General features: G+C 44.3%; 2 protein-coding genes and 1 pseudogene across 3 annotated transcripts in view; all 3 read right to left on the bottom strand.

Annotated features, from left to right (window-relative positions):
- Positions 1-16,063, bottom strand: part of LOC146342590 (vomeronasal type-2 receptor 26-like) — a 28,287-nt gene extending 12,224 nt beyond the window's left edge. The window contains exons 1-2 of one of the 2 annotated variants that reach the window (XM_084808609.1): positions 15,942-16,063; positions 4,672-4,963 (exon numbers count right to left, since the gene is read on the bottom strand). In XM_084808609.1, coding sequence (XP_084664735.1) covers positions 4,672-4,963; positions 15,942-16,048 — 399 coding nt within the window. In that variant the 5' untranslated portion in view covers positions 16,049-16,063. The remainder of the gene's footprint in view (positions 1-4,671; positions 4,964-15,941) is intronic. The other variant, XM_084808608.1, reaches the window with a different exon arrangement.
- Positions 21-2,979, bottom strand: LOC146342591 (vomeronasal type-2 receptor 26-like; annotated as a pseudogene).
- Positions 16,064-19,864: 3,801 nt separating the features above from the next.
- On the bottom strand, positions 19,865-21,540 carry LOC146342589 (vomeronasal type-2 receptor 26-like). The gene is made up of 2 exons (XM_084807913.1): positions 21,423-21,540; positions 19,865-20,766 (listed from the first exon to the last, which is right to left on the bottom strand). Exon 2 carries the CDS (start codon positions 20,762-20,764, stop codon positions 19,865-19,867), a length of 900 nt encoding a protein of 299 aa, XP_084664039.1. The 5' UTR covers positions 20,765-20,766; positions 21,423-21,540.
- Between the last annotated feature and the right edge of the window lie 54 nt (positions 21,541-21,594).

Genomic DNA, 21,594 nt, shown 5'->3' with positions numbered 1-21,594 from the left:
AAATGTTAAGCTCGCGTGTATTAGTATGGTGAGTACATTACCTGCCACATTTGGTGATTTTGCAGATTCTGCTTGTATCCATCTACTCTATATTTGGGTGTATGCATGTCATGCAAAGCATGTGCCATGGCATAGACAGCATTGTAGGTACTGTAGCTGTGGGCAGTCATGGTCATTTCAAAAACAGACCCAGGAAGAGTCTCCAGCTTCTCCTCCCCAGTGCAGGTTTCCTCAGAGTGCATATCTAAATTGGAGCTGGGGAACAAACACATAAACGCCTGTTGCCAGAAGTCCCTGATGAAGCCATCTTCTTGGTCTGAGTTTGGGTTTCTGTTCTGAAGAAATTTCTGGAATCCTAACACCTCCTTTGAGTGAATTAAAGGGGATAAAGCACCATGGATGAAGCTTATGTCCCAATTCCTTTGAAAGGATAGTGATGTGAAATCCATCTGGGCTGTCATAATCCAGACTTTACTTAATCTCATCATAGGTCCATGATGATATGCTGGAATCTCAACCAAAATTCTCAAAGTTAAAATTGTCTGAATTTCTCCATTTATGATCACTGTGTTGGCAGTGCTTCTCTTGACAAGGTAAGATGTTTCAGTGAACTCATTGACCATTCTTGCCATGTCACTGAAAAAAGTGATTTGGGGTAGTTTTTCTATGAAGTCAAAGCAGATACCTTTCAGTGAAAACAAAGGAAGTACTTTCTGTACAAACATCTCTCCAATAACATCATCTATATAAATCGCCCCAATCCATGACCACCTGAAATGCAGCAGTAACTGGAGAATCCCCATATAGTGATGGGTTCCATTTGGGAACATCTGGTGGAAAAAAAACAGCTTGAGCTTTGTTATTCATCCGTGGAGCAGAGCCATATGCTAGCTAAGAAATAAAAAGAGTGGAGGTTGAGAAATTTCCAAATTAAAACGTGTGCGTATTTGTATATTCGTACTGATGGTACACATTCCCAATTGCGATACACATTCACAAACATCACTAGAGATCTAGATTTTAATCTATGTGTGAACACCAGTGAGTGCTTATCGGTTAGGAAGAGTCATAATTCATATCTGATATTTTGATGTTGTTTTGGCTCCTGGGAATGGATGAACAGATCTCCTTTGTTCCATTGAGTGCTTGTCCTCTACCGTGGATCTACTGTCCTCTGGTGTAAATTTCTTCCCCTCCCCCAATAAAAAATTGATTTAGTCCTGGGATAAGGATAATCCAAATTTAACATTTGATTTGATTGATCTTTGTGGGTGGGTAAAGAAACAAATTTCATCCCACAAGAAAGGTGTATGAATTAACTTTTCCCAAGTAATCTGAAATACCAAAATTTGGGGCCATTTTCTTTTTAACAGGCTATTTTCTTCTAATTGTATGTTTAACTTTAATTTCACTCCAACAGCAGAAGCATCACAAATATCTGAGCTGCTAGACACAGCATCATTCCATTGACACCCCCCCCCTTTGTGTGTGTTTATGTATGGATGGGTGAGTGCATGCCAAAGACTGCACTCTGAAGCATAATGTACAGATTCTAACAGATAGGTTATCATAATTAAAGGTTTCAGATGTTCAAACATATGTTTTTAAACATCGATATTGCACAGTCCCAAGCTTCAGTGCTTCCCCTGCATGCAGAGGTAGAAGATTAGGCTGGAAGACCAAGGGAAAATGTGGGTGTGTGGAGGTAAAATTATGAGAAAACGCAATATGTGAGACTGTAGGACATGTTTACTGCTTACATCAGGAGTCCCCAACGTAGTGCCCGTGGGCACCCGAAAACTGTTTTTTCTTTCCATTTTTTTTAATCATACATACATGGATTTGTATGAAATCCATGCAACTTTCTAGCAATTATGCATGGATTTCAACAAAAGTGGACCATATATTTAAATAAGTATCATTTGAAGGTGGCATGTATATGCCACCCATTCAAATATTGGAAGCATTGTTATGTCCTCAGTCCATTGCATTATAGGAGGTGAGTGTTTTCCTTCCAATGTTGTAATATAAGTCTTTTAGTTGTCAAAACAGTACAGAGAATGTATTTACACTGACTGTTAATTTCCATGATGCAGGTGAATAATTTTTAAAAAGTGTGTACATCAGTGAATATTAAAGACAGTTCCAGTACAACTTTTATCTGTGTAATAACCTCCTCCCCCGAAGAAGCAACTATTGCACCTTGCCAAAACATATGTTTACAAGAAGCATTGACTGTATTGCACCACCAGCAGTTAGCCAAGTTAGACAATCCCTTATGATTGAAAGAGATGTTGCAGTGTCCAACAGATGCAAAAGGTTTCTGCTGAATAGAACACAGCATAAGATCCATGGACGTGACAGATAGATGCCAAAGAGACAATCCACTGGTGGTGCCCATAACATGGTCTCAAATTCCTAAATGTGCCCAGGGATCCAAAAAGGTTGGGGATCCCTGGTTTACATGGTGTTAATGATGTATTATTATTATTATTATTATTATTATTATTATTGTCGTTATTGTTATTAACATTTCTATACCGCCCCATAGCTGAAGTTCTCTGGGTAGTTTACAGAAGTTAAAACATTAAATACAATATAAAAGGTTTGAAAGCCATTTACATAAAAGCACACAGACAATAATATACACAAACAACATATAACTACAAACCGCTTTGAACTGTCAGTCATAACTAAAGATACATCCAGAACCAATTAAAACTCATCATATGCTGCCAAGTGCCTGAGAAAAGAGATAGGTCTTAACCTGGCACCAAAAAGATAACAATATTGGCACCAGGCGGACCTCATCAGGGAGCTTGTTCCACAAATGCGGGGGGGGGGGAGGCACCACTGAGAAGGCCCTCTCCCTTGTTGCTGCCTCCCAAGCTTCCCTTGGAAGAGGCACTCGGAGGAGGACCTTAGGTGCTGAATGTAGTGTGAGGGTAGGTTCAGTTGATTAGCCCTCACCCGGTCCATTGTTGCAGCCAGGCACTGATTCAGCACATCCACAGCCTTACCTGAAGAAGATGAATAGGAGAAACAGAGCTGCGTGTCGTCAGCATACTGATGACAACACACTCCAAAACTTCAGAGGACTGCACTCAACAGTTTCATGCAGATATTAAATAGCACAGGCGACTAAACTGACCCCTGTGGAACCCCATATTGGAGAATCAATGGGGCCGAGCAGTGTTCCCCAAGCACCACCTTCTGGATCCAACCTTCCAAGTAGGAGCAAAACCACTGCAATGCAGTGCCTCCCACTCCCAACTCTGAGAGCCGTCCCAGAAGGATACCATGGTTGATAGTATCAAAAGCCACCAAGAGATCGAGAATCAACAGGGTCACACTCTCCCTGTCTTTCTCCCAACATAGGTCATCATACAGGGAGACCAAGGCTGTTTCTGTGCCAAAACTGGGTCTGAACCCCAATTGAAATGGATCCAGATAATCGGCCTCATCCAACAGTGTCTGGAGCTGGTTGGCGACCACTCGCCCAAGGAACTTGCCCAGGAATGGACCATTTGCAACTGGCCTATAATTATTAAGGTTTTACAGGTCTAGGGAGGGTGTCTTCAGAAGCGGTCTCACCACTGCCTCTTTCAGGCAGCCCAGGAGTTGGGACCACTCCCGTTTGCAAAGAGGCATTCATCACCTCCTTAGCCCAGCCAGCTGATTCCTCCCTGTTAGTTTTTATTAGCCAAGAGGAGCAAGTATCCAATATGGAAGTGGTTGCACAAACCTGTCCAAGCACCTTGTCCACATCCTTGAGCTGTACTAACTGAAACTCATCCAAGAAAACTGGACAAGACTGTGCTCTGGATACCTCACCAGAATCGCCTGCAGTAATACTAGAGTCTAGATCCTGGCAGATGCAAGAGATTTTATTCTGGAAGTGCCTAGCCAGTACATTACAGCAGGCCTCAGATGGTTCCATAGTGTCCTTAGGACCATAATGTAAAAGGCCCCGGACAAGCCTAAAAAGCTCTGCTGGGCAGCATATCGGCAAATTGAACAGAAGCAGTGTTGTTGTTGTTGTTGTTGCTGCTGCTGTTGCTGCTGTTGTTACTTTCCACTCTCACTGCCTTTGAATATACCTGGCCATAGGGACACACCAGGGTTCAATCGCAACCACTAGGATTTTTTCTCGACGTGCACTGAAGCCATCTCCTATTTTCTTTCATCATCCTCAGCTCCAGGTTATACCACAGAGCCATACGAGCTCTACTCTGGAGAGGGTGTTCAGCAGTGCTCAGGATGTGGGCTGTTGAAGCCAAATCCAAGCAAGGCAGAAGTACTGATGAAAGGTACAGCAGAAATTGCTTTCTTTGCCCTAAAGTTTAGACCCAACTTAACTCTCTGCCTTGAACAGGTTTTGAAGCTGAGAGATTTCTGTTGCCCTAACCTGTAAGCCTGCAGAACATAGACTGACAATACAGGTTGACAAAAGTAGCTTAGCAAAATGTTGTCCCTTGAGCCTATCAAGACTTAGGAGTCTGGGTTTTCATCTTACAGCATTTGTCATTTCCATGCATGCCAAGGCAGTCTTGATTATGTTTACTACACCACTTTCTACTTTAAAACAAGCACACACACAACCTAATAGAAAAAGGCAAGAGAAGTGTGAATGCCATTTTAAACTCTAGTGTTCCCATGTGCAGATCTTACCTGTGGAATTTTGTAGATACTCAGGATGTTAGCCATGAAGAGAATAACGTCAGAATTAGGTCCCCCGATGACTGCTACTGGATTGTTCAGGATGTCACACTTATAGTTAGGGACAAATTTGCCCCATGTAGAAAGAAGTTCCAGTGATGCAAGGTAGGTCCAGCTTGCAATGAAATGGCTATTGGAAATATAGAACCCCAGGGTGATGTTGGGTAAGATCAAGGAGTTTTCATTGATCTCCTTGACAGCAAATACCAAGGCCAGGATGTGCTGGTAGTTCTGAGTTAGTACCCTGCAATGAAAATTACACACTGCATCATATAGTGCATCTGCTTTAGAATATAACATTACCTGCATTTCAGTTCAGTATATATATGCTACTCATACTGCATTACAATACATCGAACACTCTGAATCCATGGAAGTGTGAAGCAACGTTGACAAAGTGTTGTCAGTGTGGGATATTGACTTCTCCAAACATACAGGCCAATATAGGTTCTGGCTTGGAAGCTATTAGTTAGAAGTGACACATATGTGCTTATATTCAATGTTTAAACCACATGCGCACACACATATAGGCTTTATTTTATGCATTTGTAACTTCCCTTGCAACTATGTGTGAGAAGAAGGGCAGATAAGAAATAATATAATTCAATGGGATATACCTCCAAGCGGACATATGTAGGATCATACTGGCAGTATATTTCCACAGTCCCTAACATGAAGAAGACTGGAATAGAGGACTTATAGTGCAGTTTGGTGTAATGGAGCCCAAAGGAAGGTGGAATGGACTCTTCCTTCCTTCCTTCCTTCCTTCCTTCCTTCCTTCCTTCCTTCCTTCCTGAAGGCCTTTCCCTGCTGAACTAAATAGCACTAGAGGACTTCCAGCCCAGAACCTGAGACTTTTGTAGCTATACTGTGGGTAGCAGCTGGCCTCTTTGTTTACTCTTCTAAACATTTCCCTTTTTTGTGCAGGAGGTTTTTTTGTATTTTTTGTTTGTTTTAACCCTATAACACTAATCCCCTCCCACCCAGGATACTCATAACACAGTCTTGAAGAAGACCTTTTTTGTCTATTCCCTGTCTTCCATTTAGCTCCGTCCACCTAGCCTGATACCCTAACATTCTGTGTTTTGATGGCTATCAGTCATATGGATAGACTCACACAGTCTGCCAAGTTTCTTGTGACTTTAGACACACACCCCTTTTGTTTTCTGTACAAGCTCAACAGCCATCAGTAAAATTCTCAGACTTTACTGAAGTCAAGATGTTTGGGTTTTTTTTTTAATCATTCACTTTACAAATTAGGGAATCCCTCATCTGAGTTCCCTGTTAGAAGAAAATATGGTAATGATAATATAAGGCACTGGAAGGAGTAGGGTGCCAATCTGAGAAAAGCAGAGGGAGATGCAGTTCAAGTCATCCCCCACACTACTAAATTCAGTAATACAATAGGTGTGCCTAATAATATATGAATAGACGTATGATAAAACTGAGAAAAAAACAAATGCATACATGAACTCATCTCCCAGTTCCTCAGACGGATGTTTTTCAAATGTTATATCATTAGAAGAAACGTAGATCTGAGACAGAATGCCAGCAATAAGCAGGTCTCCTGACTGGTAATACTTGTGGTGAATACTAAGAGGGTCACCTGTGTTGCATGAATCAAAAGGAACCTTGGATGCCACCTGAGGGAGCAGAACTAATTCCAGCCCCAGGAATAACACAGCCTTGTATGCAGATGTTCCATCCAGCCACCAACTCAATTCTTCCCACATTGCCATTTAAGTGTCATAAAGCAGCACAGCTTCACTTGAATGGCCACAGGCTTAGCTGATTTGAATGCATGTGCGACGTGTGTACAGTACAAAGTATCCACAACCAGTGTAATGGAGCTATGCATTTTTCTAGCCTGAGCAAAAAATGATGTCAGGAATATTAGCAGCAATCCTAGGCACATCTACTCAGAATCAGTCTCACTGAGATCAATGGTACTTACTCCTTTGTATGTGTGTACAAGATCAATGCCTCGGGCTTGTTTTTTTTTTTTTCTTCCTAGATGCCACTTGATCCCCCTAGAGACTTGGAGAAGGTGCCGTAATAGCGGTTAACTTGATCATTAAAGGGGAGTTAATTTAGAATTATAGGTTGTCTGGGACATTGTGGAAGAAAACATGACTATTCTCATCTCAGCTGATGTCTTCTCAAATCCCACTGACTGTGACAGCAGTTGATTTATGGCTTTTAATAGCCCATGGGAAGAAAAGACCACCAGAAAAGTGAGATCTTCATAAAATAAAAGGGGTGTTTTTGTTTGTTGGTTGCTGTTGGTTGTTTTTAACAAAAAATAGTAGGAACAGATTTCAAGGCATTAATTTGAAGAGGTTTCATAAGGTTTTGCACAAGTTCTAAACTGGCTTATTTTTTTATTTTTATTTTCCAAAATGAAGGAGAGACCTGCTGCATCAGACCAAAGCCCTCTCTCGTCCAGCATCCTGTTTATCCCCAGTGACCAAACAGATACCTATGGGAAGCCCCCAAGCAGGCCATGAGCAATAGACCTCTCCCACAATTGTTACCCAGTTACTTGTATTCAGAAGCATACTGCCTCTGATACTGGGGGCAGCTAATAGTAATCATAAATAGCAGCAATTTTTAGGATACACTATGGGAATTGGAGTAGACATGTACAGGATTGCTGTGTTAGTCTTAACTTCATGAATGTGTCTGTCTCCCCTTAAAAACTTCTGAGTTGGTAAGAACATAGAAAACATACATCTGATGAAGGTGCAATTCAAATCCATGTGTGCAGAGCACAGTGGGTTACCTTAAACATGCGAATGAATACTTCAAACTCCAAATGAGAACAGGAATTGCCATTGGGCAAGTAAAGTTGTTCCATAGTATACAGCTAAAACATGCATGTTTTGCATCCCTTGTTCTCAGTTCTACTCAAGCATATTGTAGGGCTGGGCCAAACTGAAGTCCACAGCATTTGGGGAAGTTACTGGTGGTGGTCGTGATGAAAACACTCCAAAAGTTTGGGTGGGGGTCACGTTCAGGTCAGGGGTGTGCATGGGTAGTGTAGGACTTACAAATGGAATTAGAAGGTGACAAGGGATTCTTTCCAATTGTAAACTGTAGATTACACTTTTAAAAGTCAAGCTCAGCCATGGTTCATCTGCCTGCCAGCCAGCAAGGCCGCTACATGCTTTGATACTGGGGAAGAGGTGTGTGTGTGTGTGTTTTCTGGGGCATTCCTGGGGCCAAAAGTTGGCTCTCCCCATGGGCTATGTCATGGAGCATTTTCCCAGAGGCATTAGTAGCTTCAAGTTCTAAGCAAGTGGCTACTGAGCTTCTGAGCACTCAGCTGAGCTGAGTCTTGGCTTAGTAACAGATTAAAAAAAGAGGGCAAGTAAGAAGTCTTCATTGTTGTTGTTGTTGTTCAGTCGTTCAGTCGTGTCCGACTCTTCGTGACCCCATGGACCATAGCACGCCAGGCCTTCCTGTCCTGCGCTCTCTCCCGGAGCGTGCTCAAGTTCATATTCATTGCATCCGTGATGCTATCTAGCCATCTCATCCTCTGCCGTCCCCTTCTCCTTTTGCCTTCAGTCTTTCCCAGCATCAGGGTCTTTTCCAGGGAGTTTTCTCTTCGCATTAGGTGGCCAAAATATTGGAGCTTCAGCTTCATTATCTGTCCTTCCAATGAGCACTCAGGGTTGATTTCCTTTAGGATGGACTGATTTGACCTCCTTGCAGTCCAGGGGACTCGTAAGAGTCTTCTCCAGCACCACAGTTCGAAAGCATCAATTCTTCGGCGCTCAGCCTTCCTTATAGTCCAGCTCTCACAGCCATACATTACTACTGGGAAAACCATAGCTTTGATTAGACGGACCTTTGTCGGCAAGGTGATGTCTCTGCTTCTTACTATGCTGTCTAGGTTTGCCATAGCTTTCCTCCCAAGGAGCAAGCGTCTTTTAATTTCATGGCTACAGTCACTGTCTGTGGTGATCTTGGAGCCCAAGAAAGTAAAATCTGTCACTGCTTCCATTTCTTCCCCTTCTATGTGCCAGGAAGTGATAGGGCCAGATGACATGATCTTAGTTTTTTTAATGTTGAGTTTCAAACCAGCTTTTGCACTCTCCTCTTTCACCCTCAACAAGAGGCTCTTGAGATCCTCTTCGCTTTCTGCCATTAGGGTGGTATCGTCTGCATATCGGAGGTTGTTGATAATTCTCCCGGCAATCTTAATTCTGACCACTGATTCATCCAACCCGGCATTTCTCATGATGTACTCTGCATATAAGTTAAATAAGCAGGGTGACAATATGCAGCCTTGTCGTACTCCTTTCCCAATTTGGAACCACTCGGTTGTTCCATCTCTGGTTCTTACTGTTGCTTCTTGACCCTCGTACAGGTTTCTCAGGAGACAGGTAAGGTGGTCTGGTACTCCCATCACTTTCAGAATTTGCCACAGTTTGTTGTGATCCACACAATCAAAGGCTTTAGCGTAGTCAATGAAGCAGAAATAGACGTTTTTCTGGAATTCTCTTGCTTTCTCCATGATGCAGCGAATGTTGGCGATTTGATCTCTAGTTCCTCTGCCTCTTCGAAACCCAGCTTGTACTTCCGGTAGTTCTCGGTTCGCATACTGCTGAAGCCTAGCTTGTAGGATTTTGAGCATCACCTTGCTGGCATGTGAAATGAGCACAATGGTGCGGTAGTTTGAACACTCTTTGGCGTTGCCCTTCTTTGGAATTGGAATGTAAACTGACCTTTTCCAGTCTTGTGGCCACTGTTGAGTGTTCCAGATTTGTTGGCATATTGAATGCAGCACTTTAACAGCATCATCTTTTAGGATTTTAAATAGCTCAGCTGGAATACTGTCATCTCCGCTAGCTTTGTTGTTACTAATGCTTCCTAAGGCCCACTTGACTTCACTCTCGAGGATGTCCGGCTCAAGTTCAGTGACCGCACTATCATGGCTATCAGGGACATTCAGATCTTTCCTGTATAGTTCTTCTGTGTATTCTTGCCACCTCTTCTTAATCTCATCTGCTTCTGTTAGGTCCCTGCCTTCTTTGTCCTTTATCATGCCCGTCTTTGCACAAAACGTTCCCTTGAGATCTCCAATTTTCTTGAAGAGATCTCTAGTCTTTCCCATTCTGTTGTTTTCCTCCATTTCATTGCATTGTTCATTTAAGAAGGCCTTCTTGTCTCTCCTTGCTATTCTCTGGAACTCTGCATTCAGTTGGGTATATCTTCCCCTTTCTCCCTTGCTTTTCGCTTCCCTTCTTTCGTGAGCTACTTGTAAAGCCTCATCAGACAGCCACTTGGCTTTCTTGCATTTCTTTTTCTTTGGGACGGATTTCGTTGCTGCCTCCTGAACAATGTTACGGACCTCCGTCCATAGTTCCTCAGGCACTCTGTCTATCAGGTCTAATCCCTGAAATCTATTCCTCACCTCCACTGTATATTCATCAGGGATATGATTTAGGTCATACCTGAACGGTTTAGTGGTTTTCCCGACGTTCTTCAATTTAAGCCGAAATTTTGCAAGAAGCAGCTCATGATCTCAGCCACAGTCAGCTCCAGGTCTTGTTTTTACTGACTGTATGGAGCTTCTCCATCTTTGACTGCAAAGGACATAATCAATCTGATTTCGATATTGACCATCTGGTGACGTCCATGTGTAGAGTCGCCTCTTGTGCTGTTGGAAAAGAGTGTTTGCTATGATCAGCGTGTTCTCTTGGCAAAACTCTTATTAGCTTTTGTCCTGCTTCATTTTGTACACCAAGGCCATGCCTGCCTGTTATCCCGGTGATTTCTTGACTTCCTACTTTAGCATTCCAATCCCCTATGATGAAGAGGACATCTTTTTTTGGTGTTAGTTCTAGAAGGTGTTGTAGGTCTTCATAGAACCGATCAACCTCAGCTTCTTCGGCCTCAGTGGTTGGGGCATAGACTTGAATTACTGTGATGTTGAATGGTTTGCCTTGGATTCGTACTGAGATCATTCTATCATTTTTAAGATTGTACCCCAGTACTGCTTTTCCCACCCTTCTGTTGACTATGAGTGCTACTCCATTTCTTCTAAGGGATTCTTGCCCACAATAGTAGATATGATGGTCACCTGAATTAAATTCGCCCATGCCTGTCCATTTGAGTTCGCTGATTCCCAAGATGTCGATGTTCAATCTTGCCATCTCATGTTTGACCACCTCCAGCTGACCTTGATTCATTGATCTGACATTCCATGTTCCTAAACAATATTGTTCTTTACAGCATCGGATTTTCTTTTCACCACCAGACACATCCACAGCTGAGTGTCCTTTCGGCTTTGGCCCAGCCGCTTCACTCTTTCTGGCGCTACTTGGAAATACCCTCTGCTCTTCCCCAGTAGCATATTGGACACCTTCCGACCTGAGGGGCTCATCTTCCGGCGTCATCTCTTTTAGCCTTGTGATACGTTCCATGGGGTTATCTTGGCAAGAATACTGGAGTGGGTTGCCATTTCCTTCTCCAGTGGACCACATTTTGTCAGAACTCTCTGCCATGACCTGTCCGTCTTGGGTGGCCCTGCACGGCATAGCTTATGGCTTCACTGAGTTACGCAAGCCCCTTCGCCACAACAAGGCAGTGATCCATGAAGGGGAGAAGTCTTCATACCACCTTGTAATTTAATATTCAAGTGTTAATACCCTCACCCCAAATTCAAATGATGTTGCACCCCACCCCACCCCCACATCAACATCCTTGAATTTCTCTCTCCCATCTTAATTGGGAAGGAAGGCCTGGGGAGGTGTTGTTATGTTCTGGCCTGAGCAGGACAGGGCTTAGAGCAAGGCAGTACAGACATTACAATGCAAAGAAGAGTTTTTAGCGAGCAACTTGTTCCAACAGGGTCTGAGACCAAACTTGTAATGTTTGGACATGCGGCACTCCATCATGCGGCACTCGGGTCTCGAACTGCTGTCCTGCTGACCTTCCGGTCTGCAGTTCAGCGTCTTAACCACTAAGCCACACAGCCCCAGGGCGCCCATCACATTACCAAGCTATTTATAATATGCTACCCAGCCAATTTCCCTACCCTAAGTATGGAGGTAGGGAATGTTGTGCCTCCCCTGCACCCACAAAAGGCACTGGTGATACCTGTGAGTTTCTTTTCTTTTCTAGCTTTCTTTCTTTCTTTCTTTCTTTCTTTCTTTCTTTCTTTCTTTCATAAAAATAAATAAATAAAAGAAATTGGGTGGCCAGCAGCACTTCAAAGTGAAGTGCTGGCTTCCACCCTCCTGCCATATTTATTCCCCATAATGTCTCAGGGGCCCATATGTATCCAGAGAGATTCTCAGAAAGTCAAGTTGGCAGGCAGCTGAAAGCCAGCTTCACTTGGAAGCATCCCCAGACATTGGGGAGCGGGGGGGAGGAAAACAGGGGCAGACCCCATTGCGACTACCTGATAAGGTGATGGGAGAGGTTTGGGATGGCATCAGAACAATTAGGGGAGGGTTGGGGTGACTCAACAGCGTGGGAGAAAGCAGGGAGACTGGGGCTGGATCTCTCATGATGTATTCAACTTTGCCATCCTTTCTCAAGAAGCTGAGTGTGTGCAGATGGGGAATCTGAAATGGTGGTGAGGTGGCACTCACTGTTTTTGATTTTTTTTTCTGGCTTAACTATTTGTGATGTCAGAGACATTTCTTTTCCCAGTATGCCAGTCAGGTACCTCCTCCTTGGAGGTACCCCCCCACCCCCCCTCATCACAGTAGAAGAACAGCAACATGCCAGCTCCCCAATAAGTAAGGGTGCAATCCTATCAAGATAGACATCAGCCTCCAAACTCGGAGGCTGATGCCTATCCAATACAGATCAGGCAGAGCATGGAAGGGATCCTCTCCTCTGCCCTCCCCCTGCCCTGCATTCTTGGCTAGATGTGCAATTACATGTGTCTAGCCGGGGCTTCAGAGAGGGGACGGGAATGGGCCTGGAGACCCCATAGGAAGCAGCATAAAGGGGCTTCTGCAGTCTCCTTCACTCCCCACCCCTGGGAACACCCCCCTTTTTGCCTTCTCCATGCTCGGTTTTCGGAGCACAGAGAGGCAGATGCCATGGTTCTCCCTGTGCATGCTACAAGGGGGAGGTGGAGAGGCAGGGAGCATGGTTTCCTGGCTCTGAGCTCAGAATGCTGTCTAGAAGCTCAGAGCTAGTAAACTGAAAAATCCTATGGCCCTCTAGACAGTGTCTAGTGGCCATGGGATTGCTCTCTAAGGGTGCAATCCTATAGGGATAGGCAGCCGCCTCCAAACTCGGAGGCGACCGCAGAAGAAGCATGGAGGGGATCATCCCCTCCACACTTCAGCTTCCTTGTATCTGTGGCTAGACAGCCAATTTTGACTGTCTAGCCACACAGGAAGGTGGAGTTGGAGAAGCAGCTGCCAGATGATACTTAGGATGTGTCATACTGGCATTTACGCCTTCCCTGCCCCGGCACACCCACCGGAACACCCCATTTTTGCCACTCTGTGCTCCTCTTCCAAGCATGGAGCACAGGGATGTTCCAAGCTGCCTGGGGAGCAGCACAGAAGTGGGGAAGGTTGGATCTCCAGGAACCAACCTCGGAGCACAGGCTCCAAGGTCGGTTCCCAGAAACCAACATATCCTACGGCTGCCGCTGTCTAGCCGCTGACTAGCGGCCATAGGATTGCTCCGTCTGTGTGTTTAGCATTTCAGCCCAAGTTTCTTTATCTACTCAAGTTCTTTCTGCACCTTCCACTAACCTGGAGGAATAAAATGGGTAACGGGAGGGGGAGATTTAGGCTGCAATTTTATGCACACCTACCTGAGAAGTCCTACTGAACACCATAGGATTTTTCTAAGTAAGTGTGCATAGCATTGTGCTGTAAGGCTGAAATCCTGTACACATTTACTTGGGAGTAAATCCCATTGAACGAAGTGGTACTAACTTCTGAGTAGACAGGTTGAGCTATTAATGTTTCTTTAAGTTTATGATCATGCAACAGAGGCATGAAGATGGGTGGGATACATGAAAAGGAAGAGGAAGGGGGGTTGGGTTTTGGGGGGCTTTTCAAAATCTTTATTATTATTTTGCATTTTAGTAAGTGTTATAAGGGTTGGTGTCAGTATGGTTTAGGCTCCCTCCCCAGGGTATCTATTAGATACATACATACTCTATTAGATACATATTAGAGTCTGTGGAAAGAACTGGATTATGGGGAAATTAACTTTAGGGATGTACAAAAGTCACTTACCTTTTCGCAGCATTGATTCGCAGTGGGAGGGAGGCGCCCCGTCCCTCCCCCCGGAATCATCCCTGGGCTGGCTCTGCTCCACAGTGGCTCCAAGGAGCCACCGGCCAGGGCCATCCGCAGCTGGAGTTCCGGCCACGGCCAGCTGCTGCGGCCACAAATGGTGGCCATAGCAGCCGCCATTTGCATCCTGCCAGGCTGCCGTGATAGACTATGTAAGTATTTACGTAGCCTATCACGGCAAAGGCGGCTATGCAAATGGCTGCCGCCGGAACATCCGCCCCAGGTAAGCTTCATCCCAAGGGGTATTCCACGGGGTGGCAGGGGGTGGGAGGCCATTCCGCCACAGGTTTGGGGGGAACTGAAATCCGTGGCGGAATTCTCCACTATCCATAATTAACTTCGTTCTCTCAGAGGCTGAATCCAAGAGTTCCAGATCTTAAACTAGGCCATGGACATGTGTTAACAGTCCTTCCAATCTAGAATGGGCTTGTGAGTGTGAGAGGTCAAAGAGGTGGAAATTAAGTAAATTCGTGTCTTTAACACCCTTGGGAAGGATACATAAAGGTCTGAGGTGAGCTTGTATGTGCCGGGAAGAGGGAAATGATTTTAAAAGGGTTAGTCAGTGCTATTGAGGAGTGGCACATTTAAGCTAATCTTCATTCATGTGCACACACACACACACTGGAGGAAAAGGGTGTACGGTAGGAGCATTATATGCCTGTAATGTTGCGTAAATGGGGTGTTTACAGCTGCCATGCTAATAATTACAAATCTTGATTTATTTTTGCACTATGTCTTCAATGTACACATCAGTAATATATAAGGGGCAAATATGCAAATTAACCAAAGGAACAGAAAGCTATAGCAAGCCATGTATTCTCTTTTTCAGTGTGTGTGTGTGTGTGTGTGTGTGTGTGTGTTGTCCTACTTAAAATGGAATTCAGGAGGATTGTGATTCAGGGCAAAGGAACACATTGAACAAGAAAAGAAAAGGGAGAGGAAGAGAAGAAATCTTCTCAGCCCTAGTTGAAGTCAACAGAGTCAGTTGACAGCCAGTATGGTTTTTTAATTAGAATGAGATCAGAAGATTTCAGTTCAAGTCATCACTCAGCCATGAAACTCACTAGGGCAGTCACTCTCACTCCACCTCAGCTACCTCACAACATTGTTGTGATAACAAAATAAAAAGGTGGAATCATGTACACTGCCTTGACCTTGTTGGAGGTAAGATGGGATATAATTGTAAATAAATTAATAAAATAATAAAATAAACACCAGCACACACAAATCAGTGCTTATAGGAGTGGGTGAACAAGCATGTTCACCCAGATTCTCAGAATATCAAGTTGATGCTAGTCTGTCCTCATTTACCATCTTCGTTTGCAATTTCTTAGTCAAAGTTATAGGTTCAGTGAATCATTCCAGGAGACAACATGTTTATCACATCTCAACAGCAGATGCTTTTGGTCCTCCTTTTTGGGACATCAAGAGATGTATAGTCTTGTTATGACCCAGAAGAAGAAAAGACTACCAGAAAAGGCTACCAGAAAAGATAGGCCTTCAAAAAAGAAAAAGAAAACACACAACAGAGGAACTTGTTTTCAAAGTAATGCCTTAACCCCGGCAACAGCTTGTCTGGCCGAAAGGGGGGGGGGCATTGCGGGTGGGTGGGGTGACAAGACGTAGGGGCCTCTGATTGGTGCACCCCAGTAGCACAACCATGCAAGGAGGGGCAGGCTGAGTTGCCTTAAACTCAGCCCCCTTCCGAATCTCAGCTCCCTGGCTCGACGCAGCTCTCTCCCACCCTCCCCTAAGCAGTGTGGGTTTCTTGCCAGTTGCCCTTTGGGAGCCATGTCGGAATTTTTTGGCTCACAGTAGGGATGGTGGAGAATTTCTCCACGAATCTTCGGGAGGCCGAGTGCCGACGCATTCGGCCCCCCGAAAGTGTTGGGGAAATTCTCCTCTGGCCCCCTGCCCCCCCCACGGGATGGGACTTACCTTCGGCGAATGTCCCTCTTGGCGGTGGGTCCCGGCGGCGGTTCGGCGGCATTTCGGCGGGGGCAGGGGCGGCGGCCGGTCTCCTGACTGGCTGCCGCCGCCGCCATTACAAAATAAAAAAGTACAGTAAAACAAAACAAAACACACACCCATGATAGGCTACGTGACGATTTACGTAGCCTATCACAGCTAGATTTCCAAAGTCAGCCATGATAGGCTACGTAAATCATCACGTAGCCTATCACGGGTGACTTTGGGGAAAAAAAAAGCCTGTACACAAATGGTGGCGCCCCATGGGCGCCGCCATTTGCGTTCCTTATTTTGGCACGTCTAGTCTACGTAAAGATTTACGTAGACTACGGCGAAAATAAGGGAACGCTATTTGCGTTGCCCTTATTTTCGCCGTAGTCTATGTAAATCTTTATGCAGACTAGATGTGCCAAAATAAGGAACGGAAATGGCGGCGCCCAATGGGGCGCCGCCATTTGCGTACGTGCTTTTTTTTTCCCCCAATGTCACCCGTGATAGGCTATGTGACGATTTACGTAGCCTATCACGGCTGACTTTGGAAATCTAGCCGTGATAGGCTACGCAAAACGTTACGTAGCCTATCACGGGTGTGTGTGTTTGTTTGTTTTTTACTTTTTTTCGCGGCCGGGGAGACGGGGCACTCCTCCCTGGCCTGAATTTCGCTGGCGAGGGATGGGGCGCCTCCCCCCCTCGCCTGAACTTCGGGGGGAGAACCGAAGCGCCTCCCCCCCACCGCGAAGCAAGCTGCGGGACAAGGTAAGTCCCTTTCGTCCATCCCTAGCTCACAGTTTGATTGGCCTATTACTGTGAGTCTTTTTTGCCTACATCACACTCTTTTGCAGGTCGAGTGTGTCCTGTAAAGGAATATGGTCTATATCATCAGTCACATTCCAGTTGGCGGCTAGGACGGGCAAAAACAGGAAAGTAGGGATGGTGTGCATGCAGAGGCACCTTATGGTGACAGGTGATGCCTGAGGCCCCCCGAACGGGTTGTGCGGCTCGGCGGGGGGATAAGGGTTGCCTGGGAGACCAACCCTACTTACTTACCCAGGTGTTGTGAGGCACTGGGTCGGGGGTGACACCGGAAGGTCTACCTCCCCCAGAAGGGGCAGTCTGGAGGGATGGCGAGATCACCGCCACCCCTCAGGCTGGGTGTGTTTTCGCCCAAGAAGTGCCAGCTAGCCGCTGACACAGTTAGATGCCCGTCCTAGTTACCCCTTTGCAGCTATTTCAATAAATGTGGCCCAATTTTCAACCCAAGCTTGTTGTCTGCGTCTTCTTTCACCCATCTCCGTTCGCAATTGATTTGTAGAGAGGTCATAAAAAATTAACCTCACTTGCAAACAGCTAGTTTTACAATACTATAATATTTCAAAATCCAAATTGAATGTTTAAAGGTCACACCGATGTTTTTCCATTTTGCATTGCTGAGCCTGCAGCCTCTTCTGGTATTTCCTGCGGAAGTCCTAAAGTTGTAATGCTGAGATCTTTCCTGAGTGATAGAATGATAGAATCATAAAATCATAGAATAGTAGTGTTGGAAGGGGCCAAGAAGACCATTGAGTCCAGCCCCCTGCTCAGTAGTATACAGTATTAGTCCAGAAGTAGAGAAGCTCTTCAAATGAGTTTAATCAGAGGTGAGGTCATAGAAAGAAAGGGACAGAGAAAAGTTCAACAGTTTGGGACCTATATGCCTAAAGGAGTATTTCTTCACATACAAGCCTGCCTGTGTTTTGAGACCTTCTGCTTAAGCTATTCTCCAAGTACCTTCTGTCTTGGAGGTGCACTGTGGAACAATGAAGTTGAGGACTTATTTGGTGGTGGAGCCCCAGGTTTGGAATGCTGTTTCTAATGTTATTGAATGTCTTCTCTGCCCAGTGCTGCCTGCGTTATGATCTTTTCAGTGCCAGGTTATGACATTTTAATTTCCCCAAGAATTTGGGGCGTTTTTGTCTATTTTCAGAAGTTTTATGATATAATTTATTATTTTTATTTACTAGTCACCACAGCCTGGATGCAATTGAATGAAAGGTGGTAGACAAAAATTTTATATACATATATAGATAAATTATTTAGGGAGCAATCGTATGGCCTTTAGACAACATCGGGGGGGGGGATAGGATACTTTGGATTCCTGGATCTAAGGTCAGGGACAGAGCTCCAACCTCAGATCTGGGAATCCACACTTCGCCCCCTCCCCTCCCCCTCACAGCTGATGCAGAAAGAACCACCCTGGCTGACGCACCAAGTTTGGGAATTCGACCTTGGAGAGTGGGTGAAGGGGGCATTCTGGTGGGCAGGGAGGGGAGGAGACTGGAAATGCCAGAATCTGAGCTATCTTGAGGCCTTTCCTGCCTCCTTCCCTCTGCCTCTGGAACACTCCAGCTAGACAGACAAAAATGGGAGGGGTGGCAGAGGCATCAATCACCTCTGCCACTCCCACTGCTCTGCACTGGATGTTCATAAGTCTCCAAGTGCGAAGGCTTACAATCATCGAAGGGTGCAAGTCATAGGATTTCCCCTTTAATCCAATGTCAAAGTACAAAGGTATACAGTATATTGTACCATGTAGCCCAGGCTATTTTTTGGTTTACTAAAGCTCAGTATAAACAATAGTAATGAAATTATCTTGGTAGATAATAAGATAGATAGATAGATAGATAGATAGATAGATAGATAGATAGATACACACACACACACGTCAATTCAGAGGTCCCATAGAGTTTAATGGGGCATTCCCAAGTAAATGTGTGTTTTGGATTGCAGCCCAAGAAATGATCAATACTTTTTCTTTCTTTTTTCATTTTCATTTTCAATTCCTAATACCCAGTTTTGAGATTTACAGCAGTTTTACCAGTAGCCACTGGAATGTCATGGGGACTTTGAGATGAACTGTAAATAAAGATAGTTAATTTGATAGTTACAAGAATGAAAATCCAACACTGAGAATTATCACTCCTATAAATATATCTGATATTGCAGACATCACTAAATAGTGCTGGGTGTGGGTTGTTGGGACGACCTCAAAACAGGGACCTTCAGTAAGTCCCCCTTACCCAAATGATTCTCTAACATTGCCCTCTGACCTTATTGGGTGCTCTGGGAAATATAAAAAGGTGGACCTATTGGGACAGTGGGACTTTCATGCCATCTCAAATGGCAACATTGCTCACCTCTGCATGTGACTCAGCAGATGTCTTCACTGGTCACATTGGTTTCAACTGTTCCACTGCAGATGGCACATGATATCTTGTTGATTGATGTAAAACCAACGAACAAAACAAAAACAAAACAATCCAGAGATACCCTATGAATGTATATGTATGTATAAAAGTAAAAGTAAAGATGTCCCCAACCAGTCGTGTCTGACTCTAGGGGGTGGTGCTCATCTCCATTTCTAAGCCGAAGAGCCAGAGCTGTCGGAAGACGCTTCCATGGTCATGTGGCCAGCATGAGTGAACACTGAGGTGCATGGAATGCTGTTACCTTTCCCGCCAAAGCGGTACCTATTTATCTACTTGCAATTTCTTGCTTTCGAACTGCTAGGTTGGCAGGAGCTGGGACTGAAGACAGGAGCTCACTCCGTCACGCAGCACTCGGGTCTCGAACTACTGTCCTGCCGACCTTCCGGTCTGCAGTTCATCGTCTTAACCACTAAGCCACTGCAGCCCCTATGTGTGTGTGTGTGTGTGTGTGTGTGTGTGTATGTATGTATATATATATATATATATATATATATATAATTTTATGTCTTTGTTATTCTACCAAATCATTGTATGAAGTGGTGTGCTCAATACTACTTAATGGTATGGCCATACAGAGAGGGAAACTCTCTGAAAACTTGTAGGACAGCTTTCAAGCAAAGACTAGAGAAGAAGACAAAAACATTTTATTTAATATATTCTCTTTATTAGATGCTCCCTTTTGTTCAGATGAGGCCTCAACATGATGATGTAGCATTTGGGGAAAAAGATGCAACTCAGTAACCCAGCACTGGAAGCCAAGATAGAAAAGACCTCCACAGCTACCATGTATTTTCCTTTGGTGCTAAGATAGGTTGGAACAAAAGACAACCAGACACTGCAAAACAACAACATGCTGAAAGTGATAGACTTGGTTTCCTGGAAACTGTCTGGTAATTTCCTGGCTAAGAAAGCCACAGCAAAACTGACAATAGCCAGGAAGCCCATGAATCCCAAGACACAATAAAACATTGAAACTGAGCCTTCATTACATTCTACAATGACTTCAGTAATTACTGAATCCATGTCAAAATCCAGGAATGGGGAAGATGTTGCCAACCACACAGTACAAATAACGGCTTGAATAAGGGAGCCAGAAAGAACAATGGAGGTGGCCAGTCTTTTCCCCATCCATTTCCTTATCCTAGATCCTGGCTTGGTGGCCATGAAAGCTAGAACCACAGTGATGGTTTTGGCTAACATGCAAGAAACAGCCACTGAGAAGATGATGCCAAAAGCACTTTGTCGAAAGAGACATGTCATCTTCTCAGGTCGGCCAATGAAAAGCAAAACACAAAGAAAGGAGAGCAGGAGGGAGATGAGAAGAATATAGGAGAGGTCCCTGTTGTTTGCTTTGATGATGGGTGTGTTGTGGTACTTCATGAAGGTTCCTAGCACCAAAGCTGTAACAAAAGAGAGGAAAAGTGCAGCAATGGCCAAACCTATCCCCAAAGGATCTTCATAAGACAAGAAGCTTATAGATTTTGGAATGCATAAATCCTTGTTTTGGTTTGGATAATGACCCACTGGACATTCAATGCATTCATCCATATCTGGAAAAAAATGTGAATATCTTGAAAAAGTTACTTGTATGCCCTATATATTTCAGTAATCAAGGTTTGGTATTACATTGTGTAGAATTAGGAATAATAGGTCAAAGAAGATGGTCCTACTGAGAAAAGGAATCTTAACTCCCTTACTGATGTTGTCATCTCTACCTGGATATCACAATATAGGACTCATCTATGGGTGCTTGCAGATGGAGGGCTCCTAGATGTACCAATCAAAAGGCATTATAGAGCTATTTCATCTTTCCCTCCTTAACCATTTTTATTTCTGGTAATAGAAGAAGATGGAAGAAGTTGCTGGGAAATACAGGAGGATTTAAAATGGAAGACAGCATTGTCTGGACCCCCTGTAATATTCTGTGAATGAGGCAGGACAATTGTATAATAAAACCTTCATCTGGAAGCATGCATTGCCTTCATTGTGTCTAGAAATGCTGCAGTATTTGTTTTCGTTCAAGTGAACTGCATGTACTATGGTGTATATACTATGAATATACACCATAGTACATACATATTCATGGTAATAACATGTGCTAGTTATCAGCAATTGCCATGAACAACTTATAAAGCTCTAGGAAAATGACTTTCAATATAATATGATGCATTAATGCTGGATATAATATATACACAACATCTCTTACCCTTCTGGTTTGAAATCTTCCCTTCTGGACATGGAAAGCAATCATAACAGCAAAATGGCTCCCCTTCCTTCTTGGCCTTTGTATACCCTGAATGGCAATTGTCATTACATACAGAAAGGGGGAGTGCCTGTCCACACAATCAAAAGGAAAGAAAATGTTTTAACATGCACAA

The sequence above is a fragment of the Heloderma suspectum genome, chromosome 6 (assembly GCF_057233095.1).
Source record: "Heloderma suspectum isolate Gila_16-S chromosome 6, 16-S_ref, whole genome shotgun sequence".
Lineage (NCBI taxonomy): Eukaryota > Metazoa > Chordata > Lepidosauria > Squamata > Helodermatidae > Heloderma > Heloderma suspectum.
This window is presented reverse-complemented; position numbering and strand designations above follow the sequence as displayed.

What these genes read in the sequence shown, in the direction of transcription:
- LOC146342589 (XM_084807913.1), bottom strand. Translation starts at nt 20,764, where the DNA reads ATGGATGAATGCATTGAATGTCCAGTGGGTCATTATCCAAACCAAAAC.